The sequence below is a fragment of the Corvus moneduloides genome, chromosome Z (assembly GCF_009650955.1).
Source record: "Corvus moneduloides isolate bCorMon1 chromosome Z, bCorMon1.pri, whole genome shotgun sequence".
Taxonomy (NCBI): Eukaryota; Metazoa; Chordata; class Aves; order Passeriformes; family Corvidae; genus Corvus; species Corvus moneduloides.
This window is the reverse complement of record NC_045511.1, coordinates 16,686,127-16,698,325: the sequence shown is the minus strand read 5'-3', so window position 1 is coordinate 16,698,325 and position 12,199 is coordinate 16,686,127. Positions and strand designations below refer to the sequence as shown.

Sequence of the window (12,199 nt, the reverse complement as noted above, 5' to 3'; positions counted from 1 at the left end):
CAGTGTCACATCTCCCAGCTTTGCCCAGGAGACCAGGAGTCAGCTGAAGGGCTGGCAGCTGCTCCTTTCAGTGGCCAAGCTGTCACATTGAAACAGTGCAGTATTGGGATCCATGCAGGTCAGAGCCTTGCAATGGTGCAGCTCCCTCTTTGCATAGCCCTGAGATGATGCAGCTCCCAGCTTTCCCACTGTCAGAGAGGGAACTGGGCTTCAAACCAGATGTGGATATAGCAAGGGATATTCTACAACTAAACAAAGGGGAAGGCTGGGGTAAATTCTTGCCCTGGTGAGGTTGCTCTTGTCTTACTGTAGCACTGTGCTTAAGAAAAATACCAGCTGGTTTCTTTGTGATTACTGTGGGGTTTTTCCCCATGGGAACAGATCAAGTTGTGATGAATTACAAGCATTTTTAATTTTTAAAAGTGCAGATGTTAAATTCTCTGCTGCTGGGCTGGGACTGAAAATACAAACACTGTTCACTGCATCTCCTTGGCACCACACTGAGGAGAGCCCACACCAGAAACCAATGCCCTATTTAAGCCCTGGAGAAAAGTGGTCAATCTAAAAGCAACCTGTCAGCACAGACCAAAAAGAATCAGTTGAACATCAGCCATTGAGATTTTTAGGCCACCACTTTGGCCTTATTTCTTTATATATGCAAGAAAGTATTTGCGTATAAAATTGCTCTGTAGTCCTAGAGCCTATTCTTCCCCACTGCATTGGCTCTCTTAGGGAATGGCAAAGCTTCATGCATAGGGATACTTTCTTCAAATTGTTTTCACAGCTTTTCCTGGGATGTCCCTAGGAGAGAGCAAGCTATTTTCCAGCTGTGGCCTGTCGCACATGGAGCAGGAGATTCCTGTAATTTCTGGCTCTTGGTCACGTAATTTCCATGTCAGTTAGTCCTTGCCAACCCAAGTCCCATGGAGCGGCCTTGTTCTTGTCTCCATCATCAGTTTGATGGGTGCGTTGCTCTTCCTCATGTTGCAGCTCATGGTGCATTTAATCAGACTGAAGTGATGATCAAGTGAAACTTCATCACTTGATGGTGATGGAAGGCCACCACACCTTCACACACAGGGGTCACTCACCACACAACAACTGCAGCCCTGTCTGATGTGGGACAGGGAGGCACTTCTTTCCTGCACACAGCAGCTGGGAGAGCAAGTGGAGACAAATATTTCACTAGCCCTAAACCTGTGGGATGCTCAGGGACAACACAGGCATCTGCTATGCTTTCACCCCAGCCTTGGAGCCATCACAGTGCTTTGTGACACTGGGGACATGAGGAAGTGGCTTAAAATCTGAGCTCAATCCTTTACCCTTTTAATGTTATCCCAGAACAGAAATGGCAAAATTCAAACCGTGTCTGCCCAATGAGGAGGACTGAGGTTCTGGGGAGTTTGTTCAGTATTTTAGAGGTGAAATTCTCCTCTCTCCAAAGGTAATAACATCTTTTGGGCAAGGTGGAAATGCTTGTTGGCTTTCTTTTCAGCTCCCTGATCTTTGTCAGGTTTTCTTTGCATTGGAACCTTTGTTCACAGAGATCAAATGCCATCAGATGTTTAGGAAAATAACTACAGTAAAGATCCTGTATCTCCAAGAAGGGATGCAGAAGGAAAAATAAATTTTTACATCCCAAAAGGCTCCCATGGCTGGGAAGTGAAGCTGGTCTGGGATACAGCAACAGCTGCAGAGATGCCTGGGCTTAGATGAGTCCTTGCAGACCTGCTCCCATGTGAGCAGCAGAAGGAGACCATGGGGAGCCCAGAGCAGATGCACTCAGCCTGCCTGAGAGCCTCATCTCCCATTGTGGGTGTGTAAGTGCCACAAGAAGTCCCGCAGGGGCAGGCATGAAATGCATTTCCCAGGACCCCTCACCCTGGCAGGCTGGTGGCTTAACCCATGCAGAGCCTGAACACATCCCTCAAGGACCTGCCCAGCCCTGCCCTTATGGTAGGTCTCTGACTCATTGTCATGAGAAAATAGCAAACTAGAGCAGTTCCCCTTCAAGGAAAGCCTTCAAGAATTGAGCCTCTTCATCTCTCTGCTACTGCAGGCAGCTCTCAGGAGCTTATTCTCCAAGAAGAGCTGCCAGCTGAGCCTGGGACTAAGTGGGAGAAAGCCTAGCTGAGACCCAGGTGACTTCCTGGCTTATTCCTTCACCTGGCATGAGCTCAGCCTACTGACTTCATTAAAAGCAGATTGAGATGACAGCACCCTTTTGTCCCCCTTTTCCTGTATTTCCACTGTCCCCCAGCCTGCTTACGTGATTGCAGCTGTAGCACGGAAGGACCTTTTCTCCCCTCACCTGCACTTTGCTTATCCCTCCTTGCTCAGTTTGCTTGAGAGGAAGGCACCTCAAAACACCCCTGGAGCTCCTCATGAGCACTGATCCTGGTAAATAGGGTCTGATGAGCTCGGTGTTACCCAGGAGGTGCCTGATGACCGGTCACGCCACAGCCCTGAGGCAGTCTGGCAATGGTCCCTGGCTTTCAGCCTGGGCCACTGGCTCGGCAGATGGAGCTCCTTCCCAACGATATGGGCAGAGCGGCTCCCAGCGTGCAGTAGGATGCTGTGGCCACTACTTGCAGCTTGGAGCAGCACATGGACACTGCGTGCATCTTGAGGAGTCTGGGAGAGCTCTGAAAAAGGGAGAAAGTTGATTTTGCAAGGCTTTTTTCTGCTGGCTTTGGAGGAGGAGTTTGTTTGAACAAGAGGACAGGAGTGGATCTTCCAGTGCCTGCTTATGTAGCAATTAGGTCTGAAAGACCTATGGAGTAAACACTACCTTTTTTCCCCAGTACTGAGGGACTGGAATCCTCTGGATTAGGAAAAACCTCAGGTAATATTCCTCCTCTAGACCCGAGCTGGATTTGCAAGGCTCCAGGGGGCTTATGACACTGTCAGGCTTGCAGTGGGCAATCACCTTTGCAGCCGTACTCTGTACAGGCAGTGTCTGTGCAGCCACCTTCACAGCTGAGGTGAGCTAAAAACCCCCCAGGCATCAGGAGCCCTGGGGAGTAGGGAAGAGCCCCCCAAATCAGGATGGTTTCCGGAAATAAGCCTGCTCAGAGTTGTCTGGTGGTGTGAGCTGGTGAAGGTCTCTCCATGTCGCTGGTGCATCCCTGCAGGATACAGACACAGGCCTCCCAGCAGGTCCCACTCTGCTGCTGATACGGAGTTAATATAAACCAAACTGATGCTTCAACCCAGTGATCCATGTTAGATCCCCAGGGGCCAAGGGTTGAAGCAGTGAGGCCAGTCATCACTGTTGCCCTCACTGGAGCTATCAGGAATTTCTAAAAGCCCACACCTGGGGTGAGGGGTGCACTCAGCGCTAGGGCTGGTATTGTCCCTGCTTAAGGACACAAATGAGTGTATTTCCAGGTGGAGCAGGATCCTGCACCCCTCTGAGGGACAGACTCTGACTGTGTCCTTGCTCTCCACCTCCTCGTGCTGCTCCAGGTGTTCTGTAAGTGCTGTGTGGTGATAGCAGAGACATTGGTGCTCTTACCTGCACCACATGGACTGCAGAGCATCTTTGGCAATGTCATTTCACCCTCTGCATCCATTCCCGAGCCATTTCCACCTTGTGTTAAGCCTTGTTGGGTTTGTAGCTAATCTGTGGCAGCTGATGCGATAACCTTGGCTCTCCCTCCTCAGCTGCAGAGACAGCAGATACCTCTTTTCTTGCATCATCTATATGCACAGAAAAAATGGTGAGCAAACCTCCTCCAGGTCCCTTGTAGCAATAAATCCCCCATACACCACCCATATTTGCCAAGCTGCTGCGGGAAATGAGAGCTAATGGGAACTGCTTTCTACTTTGCATGACTTTTCTGCTAAAAAGGTCCATTTTAAACAGTCTAAAAGGGCTTGGTAAATGATTAATCAGTTCTTGCAGCATTTGACAGGGCAGTAGTTTGTTTATGGCTTATTATGTTTAGCTCCCTACGGCTCTTTCTGCTAGGACATGTTGTATACTCTCCCTACAAGCACCTGATACCGACTAAGTATTTGATAACCTGTAATAAAAGGAACTTCAATATAGAAAACTATCCCTCTATTTAAAAGAAGAATTATTTCTCGATGGGTTTTTTAAAGAGTGATGCTCTCCCTGAACCATCAGGAAGGCAAAATGAATGCAAAATATGCAGAATCACAGAATATTCTGAGTTGGAGGGGACCCACAAGGATCATCCTTAAGTCCAACTTTTAAGCAAATGGCCCATACAGGGATCAAACCCATGACCTTGGTGCTATTAGCACCAACTGAGCCAGCCTCAGGGTCTTAGAATGGTGAAAATCTGAGGATTCAGGAATCACATAGCTGGAACCTGAGTGAAGGCCTGACAAACTCCTGACACAGGTGCCAAGAGACATGGGGAGGTTCTGGGGATAAATTTGATCTGGGGGAAGGAGACTCTGAGGGTAGATATACTAAGGGGTTTAGGTGTGTAGCTGCCATTCGAGCTGGCTGATATGTGTTTCGTCACTTGAAACCCTTGAAGCTCCTGTTTAGCTATAAGAGGGTCTAAAGTCCTGGCTCATTTCTGCTTATCACAGTGCTGGATATGTCAATGTTTAATCTGTGCATGCTAAGTCCTGCTAAGATCCTTGGGGTGAGGAATCCTGCCTTCTTCCAGCCTGGGGGACGGACAGGCCCAGATCCATACCTGATTAGCACCTGATAAAGCAGCCCAAATATAACACAGCAGTGCCTGTATCCCTGGAACATCTGGCTTCCAGGGCACTATGGGAGAATTCATCCCACCCTGGCTTGGGAGCACTTGCACTCTGGGTGGGTTAATAAAGCACTCACCAGAGCAGAAAGGCTTTGCAAGGATCAGTTAAATATTCACAGGTAAGGGATTCTGCGATGCCATAACCCCATGGATGGAGCAAGGATAGGGCTGGATCTGGGCTCTGGGTCACCTCTGTGCATCCCTAAGCAAAAGTCCTTCTCATCACCCCTGGGCATCACTCAGGCTGCCAGCTAGGCCAGCAGATGTTTAATGCATTCAGGAGACATAAATCTTAAAGGATGGGAGTGCAGCTTCAAGAAACTCAAAAGGAAAAAGAAAAGGAAAAAGAAAAGAAAAGAAAAAAGAAAACAAAGAAGAAAAAAGAAAACAAAGAAGAAAAAAGAAAGAAGAAACCCCTCTCTTTCCATTCCTTATTTTTTCACCCTGGAAAATGGTGCAACTTGTCTTAAAGGAGAGTCCTATCTTCAAGCTGGCTGGGAGGGTGAAAGGAGGAAGGAAGAAGAGGAGGAAAGCTCTGAAGCCAGCAACTGAGGACTTACACAGCACATAATAACACCTTCAAAGTGAAAATGTTGTTTTGCAAAAACACAAGGGTTTCACTGGAAACAACCCGGGCTGGAGCTGCAAAGCTGTGCCAGGAGCCAGGCCAGCACTGGGAGGCTGCCAGGTCTGAGCACTTTGAGGCTGGCAGAGTGCCCTGAGCACATGTAATCCAACCTGCTCCCCTAAACCACGCCTGTCCTGGATCACCGTCTCTTTGGGGCAGCAATAACCGTCCTTTTTTTACTCCCTCCCCGGCCAGGTCTTGCCTTGGAACACTTTTATCCGCTCCAGCTGTTTTTCTCAACTAAGTCTCGCTCATCCCAAGAATGCACTTCAAAAACTAACCAGGCAGTTGATTTGGGTGGTTTGGGATCTGCTGTGATCGATCCAAAACGTGGTGACCTCTGGCATTTTTAATGGCTCCCTGGGTGGCTTATCATCTCTGTATATTTAGATCCCGATGTCATGGTGACACGGGTAAATACACCCAGCCATGTATTGCTGGGTACAGCTCACATGAGCAAGCTGGCTCCTTTTCCCCCTCTCCATATAGGCTGCTCCTGCACATTTTCCTGTCAGATCCCACAGACCCCTGAAGGGGCCAGGGGACCCACAAGCTTGGTTGCACAGAATACACTGCCTTGAGCCACCAGCCTCAGTTACTGCTGCCTGTGTTTTTGTTGGCAGTAGATGCTCAGCTGTGCTGCATTAGCTGGCTTGGTGATGCTTGATGCAGCTGGAACATGTCGCCTTCTGTGCATTTCTCAGCAAAACAAGGTTTTGATGTAGTCCTGGTCTTGCAACAACTTCAGTTTAATACACCTATCCTCATACTCTGTACCAAAACATCTTCCACCCTCACTGCAGTGTAGCATATTGCCTGGCATAAGCCCAGGACATACAGAGTTGTAATAAATTAGGAGAACTGAATGATAATAAGAAAACAGAGACAGAGACGTAGTGGAAGATTCCTTTTTCCCCTGCCAGGGCCAGAGGGGCTTTCCTGGGGTGATGGCTTTGGAATAGGTAGCAGGGCAGGCAGTGGAAAGGAAAAGAGAAACATGTCCCCACACCCCCACATCCCCATGCAGCTCAGGAAAGGAGCAAAGTGCAGGGAGATAAAACATCTCTCACCATCTGCATCCCTGGGTGGGTGATGGGGAGCAGCAGGTGGAGCCTGGAGACTTCAGTGCAGCATTTCTCTGCCTGTGTTTAATACAGAGAGGTTGTGGGCAGGAAAGGAAATCCAGCAGGACTCAATGTAAACACAGATCAGCCTGTGATGTCCAGCTTGTGTGATCAGGTACCAGCCCCCTCCCCGGGCCCCATTTTCCTCCAGGCTCTGGTCTAACTTTTACCCCTTCATCCTTGCTCTGTGGGATGGAGTGAGGCTGCAGCCAAGTGAGAGTCATAGGAATCCTGGCACAGACATGCTCCAAAAAGGCTCAACCCAGCTGCCAGTAAGCAGGCTGCCACTGCAGAGCAAAGTGAGCCAGAGCCACAGGGCAGGGAGGCTGAGCTGCAGACGGAGCAGAGGAGCTGCAGCCCTCAGCAAGATTTAATTGGGTTTTCTTGGTGTTTATAACTCTCTGTTTTATGAAATAATATTGCAGGTGTGAGCAGCCAAGCTTTGGAAAGGACACTGTGAAAGAAACAGCTTCATACAGCATCTTGGATTTTCTCTTCACCGGCTGGAGTCAGCAGCAAAATTTCTAATCAGGTGTTGAGGCTGCAAAGGAATAATGGACAGTCAGATTACCCACCGCTCGGGAAAACATGGAAACGTTCCAAAGGGGGATGCCAAAGAAAGGCCCTTGCCTGAAAATGTCACACCGGTGAAGCAGAAGCCCTCCAAGGAGCTGAGGCCCATGTTGGGTGCCATCTTGCTGGGCCTCATCCTGTTCATTGCCGCAGTGGTGGCCTGGTGCTACTACACGGTGTCCCTGCGGAAGGCGGAGCGGCTCAAGACGGAGCTGATGGACCTGCGGGCGGACGGCTTCATCATCCGCAACCAGCACGGGGAGGTGGTGTTCCGGCTGGCCTTCCGCTCGGGCAGCCTGGACCTGGAGTCGTGCTCCAAGGAGGGTGAGATCCTGAGCTGCTCGCGCTCGAGCCGGGGGCCGCTCAACTTCTTCATCCAGACGGTGAAGCCCAAGGACACGGTGATGTGCTACCGCGTGCGCTGGGAGGAGCTGGAGGCCGGCCCGGCCGTGGAGCACACCATGTTCTGGGAGGACGCCCACTGGTACGGGGGCTCGGAGATGAGCACCCAGCACTGGCCCATCCGCCTGGCCGGCTACCAGGAGCCCGTGCCCTACGTGACCAGCGACGTCTACTCCTTCCGCGACAGCTTTGGCGGCATCCTGGAGCGCTACTGGCTCTCCTCCAAGGCGGCGGCCATCAAGATCAACGACTCCGTGCCCTTCCACTTGGGCTTCAACGCCACTGAGCGCACTCTCTTCTTCCAGGCCCGCTACAAGGACTCGCCCTACAAGCCCCCACTGGGCCAGCAGCCCTTCCCCGAGCTCAGCTACCGTGTCTGCGTGGGCTCCGACGTCACCTCCATCCACAAGTACATGGTGCGCAGGTACTTCAACAAGCCCTCCAAGATCCCTGCTGAGAACGCCTTCCGATACCCCATATGGTCCACCTGGGCCCTCTACAAGAATGATATTGACCAGGATAAACTCTTGCGATTTGCTGAAAAGATCAAGAAGTACCATTTTAACTGCAGCCACATTGAGATTGATGACATGTATACCCAAGCCTATGGGGACTTTGACTTTGACCCTGTCAAGTTCCCCAACGTAACAGAGATGTTTGCAAAGCTGAAGGAAGATGGGTTTAAGGTCACTCTGTGGACTCATCCTTTCATAAACTACAATTCCTCCAATTTTGGTGTGGGGATTGAGCGTCAGCTGTTTATCAAGGAGCCGTCAGGGCGGCTGCCGGCCATGGTGGAGTGGTGGAACGGCATTGGGGCCATCCTGGACTTCACCAACCCAGCAGCCCGGGACTGGTTCCAGAGCCACCTGCGCCAACTCCGGCACAAGTACGGCATCTCCTCCTTCAAGTTCGATGCGGGTGAGACCAGCTACCTGCCCAAGCAGTTCAGCACCTTCCGCCCGCTGTCGGACCCCAGCATCTGGTCCCGGCGCTACACAGAGATGGCCATCCCCTTCTACGAGCTGGCTGAGGTGCGAGTGGGATACCAGTCACAGAACATCTCCTGCTTCTTCCGCATCATCGACCGTGACTCTGTCTGGGGCTATGAGTTGGGCCTCAAGTCCCTCATCCCCACTGTGCTCACCATCAGCATGCTGGGGTACCCATTTGTGCTGCCGGATATGATTGGAGGAAACTTTCTCCCTGACAAAACGGAGAGGGCAGTGGAGATCCCTGACCGGGAGCTGTACGTGCGCTGGCTGGAGCTGTCGGCCTTCATGCCCTCCATGCAGTTCTCCATCCCGCCTTGGCTCTACGACAAGGAGGTGGTGGAGATTGCGCAGAAGTTCACAGAGCTCCATGAGTCACTGGTGGCCCCGCTGCTGCTGGAGCTGGCGGGGGAGGTCACCGGCACAGGCGACCCCATCATCCGTCCCATCTGGTGGATCTCCCCCCGTGATGAGGCCACTCACCGGATTGACTCCCAGTTCCTCATCGGGGACACCCTCATGGTGGCCCCGGTGCTGGAGATGGGCAAGCAGGAGCGGGATGTCTACCTGCCAGCGGGCAAATGGCGCAGCTACAAGGGGGAGCTGTTTGAGAAGACCCCGGTGCTACTCACTGACTATCCCGTTGACCTGGACGAAGTTGCCTATTTCCTCTGGGTTTCCTAACAGGCTGTGCAATAGACTCAGTGATTAATTTACCAACGGCTTTAATGACCTCGGAATTTTAATAATTTTTAGAATAGCAATACTTCAGAATGAAATTTGAGGGAAACACTGAGACCTCTGTTCTGTGTGGCAAGTCATCTACAATAACATTAAAATGTATTGTCTTTGTTACTGCAGCGTGACAAGTGTAATATACAGAAACACAGACTCTGCTCATAATCTTTTCCCACCAAGAAATGCCATGCACGCTTCTTGTGTCTAAAAGCAATTACATGGAATCCTTTGTTGCCCAGTTTCACAGATGATCCCCATGGACACTGAAAATTTCATGTACTTAGTGAAGGAGGCAGCTGCAGCAAGGTACTTTTTTTTATACAAAGCAGCCTGTGATTATCCTGAAGAGAAAGGCACCCAGTTTGCAGCCTGCACATCAGATGGGAGCTGAAGCAAGAGTTAGGAGTTTGCATTTCCCATGGCCTGAGCTATCTGAGCAGGAAGAAAGCTACAGCACTTGCTAGTGCTGTGGCAACTGTTTCCCCCTTTTATAAATTACTGAGAACCATGTCCATGGTGTACATTCAGGTAAGCTTGTAAAACGTGGCAAAATCAGAGGAGACATCATTCCAGAGTGTTTCCTCCTGAAGTTTTGTCTCCAAAACCAATACATGCCCAACTTAAGGGGCATGTGAAAGTGGAAGAAAACCCCAACATTTTGGGTTGAAGCATTTTGTCTTGAGGTACAGCAGTAAGACCATGCTGTTTGATTTAATAGTTTTTCTGTGGAACTTAGCCATAAGTACATGTCCACAGCTGTGGGCAGTCAGGTCCCTGGCTTACACTTTTTATAAGTCAGGAATAAGAATCAGGACTGCCATTTTGATATGCCTGGTGTTAGTGATTTCTCAAAGTTTGGTTGACATAATGAAAACCATTGAGAATGTGTATGTCATGTTGTTTTTCCATTCTGGTCTTGGTAGTTTCCTTTTGGAATGTATTAGCAATTACACCCAGTTTGTTAGGGGTAAAGCAGGGGATGATAATTCCCAGCCCTTCATCTCCCTCTTCCCTTTCAGGTCTGGCACGTCACCTTTTGAAAGTGTCCGGTTTCCCCTGGATGTCAAAGATACCATTTTCTTATTATGTTATCTAGCAGGGTTTCTCTATGTGGTCTCCAGCTTGTCTAAAATAAGGGCCGAGATTTCCAGAGGGGTTGCCCAGACACCTGTCCCAGTTGTGGAAAATCCTAAGTGATGTGGGGTATTGGAGGACATAGGCCAGACCCTGAAGCAGTTTTCTGACCCAGTAGCCTGGAACTTCCCCCCGAACAAATTCAGAATCCAGCTGAGGTGGGGAAGTATCTGAAGGAAAACTGCAATAACAACACTGATGAAAAGAAAAAGCTCATTGCCATGTGCTGGGTCCTGGCTAATGCTTACCACACGCTGCTAGATAATGTAGGGCAGAAGATGCAGCCAGAGGAGCAGGATAATAAGCCAGCAGACACCCCAATCACTCTGGCTGCAGCTAAAGCAGATGGGGAGCCTAAACCAATAACAATTGCCCCTGTCCAGAGAAAGAAACACAAAACCAAATCCATTTGCCCAGTGGATGATGGTGGGCAGCCAGGACCTTCACAGCCAGCAGAGGAAGTGGAACCTGAAATCATCACTGAGTCCCTATCCATAGAGAGTCTTTATACCCGGAGGAAGGATTACACCCAACAGCCTGATGAAACTATATTAAGTTGGATGGTCTGAATCTGGGATGCTGCAGGCAATGGTACAATTCTGGATGGCACTGAAGCGAGGCATTTGGGATCCCTGTCACGTGATTTAAGTATTGACCAAGGGATGACAAGGGGGCCTGAAGCTCTCAGTCTCTGGACACAGCTCTTAAGAAGTGTGAAGGAAGGACACCTGTGCCGAGAAGATCTCCAGCTGCAGCTAAACCCCTGGAAAACCATGGAACAAGGGATTCAATGCCTGAGAGAACTGGCAGTGATAGAGATCACATTCTCAGGTGACCAAGCAATTAGGAGCCCTGACATGGTAAAATGTACACTGGTGATGTGGCTGAAACTTGCACAACACACACCACCAGAATACACCCCTGCTTTGGCAGTGATGACATAGAATGACGGGGATGAGACAGTGAGTTCTATGGTGAGGAGGCTCCGGGCGTATGCAGACACTGTGCACGGCCCAGCACAAGCAAGAATTGCAGCTGTGGAAAGGAGTCTGTCAGAGACCATACAGAAGATGGAAGATAGAATGGACAAGACTCATCAGAAACTCAGGAAGGAGCTGAAAGAGGGCCTTCTCCAAATCACATCAGTGCAGACCAGAGGCCCTGTTACCAGAAGCAGACGTCCCACGGCTAGGGAGAGAGGGTACACTCCAAGAACTGACCTATGGTTCTTCCTGTGTGACAGTGGGGAAAACATGGAATGAGGGATGGAAAATCAACTTCTGTCCTGGAAGCACGGGTGCGTGAATTGAAGGATGGTAATGCTGAGAGAGGGAGTTCCACCAGAAGGGAAGTAGCTCGAGTTTTGAATGATAACCAGGACCAGAGGGGCCCTGCCTCTAGTCAGGTAGAGGCCAGGGAAAATCACGTCTTTTGGACAGTGTGGGCCCGATGGCCTGGCACAGCAGAACCACAGGAATATGAAGCCTTGGTTGACACGGGCACACAGTGCACCTTGATTCCGTCAAGACATGTTGGAGCAGAACTGATCTCTATTTCTGGACTAACAGGTGGATCACAGCAGTTGACACTGCTTGAAGCTGATGTGAGCCTAACTGGAAAACACTGGAAGAAACATCCTTTTGTGACTGGCCCAGGGGCCCCATGTATTCTGGGCATAGACTTTCTCCAGAATGGGTATTTCAAAGACCCTAAGTGAGTCAGGTAGGCCTTTGGAATAGCTGCTGTGGAGGCATAGGGCATTTGGCAATTGAACACCTTGCCTGGGCTGACGGAGAATCCTTCTGCACTTGGGCTCCTGAAGGTAGAAGAGCAGTGAGTGCCAATTGCTCCCTCAACAGT

General features: G+C 50.1%; 1 protein-coding gene across 1 annotated transcript in view; it reads left to right on the top strand.

Annotated features, from left to right (window-relative positions):
* The window catches only part of LOC116437896 (myogenesis-regulating glycosidase-like), a 31,313-nt gene extending 20,143 nt beyond the window's left edge, over positions 1–11,170 (top strand). Inside the window, exon 2 of the mRNA XM_032096225.1 lies at positions 6,926–11,170. Within this exon, the coding sequence (XP_031952116.1) occupies positions 7,055–9,151 (2,097 nt within the window). The 5' untranslated portion in view covers positions 6,926–7,054 and the 3' untranslated portion in view covers positions 9,152–11,170. The remainder of the gene's footprint in view (positions 1–6,925) is intronic.
* Positions 11,171–12,199: the final 1,029 nt, after the last annotated feature.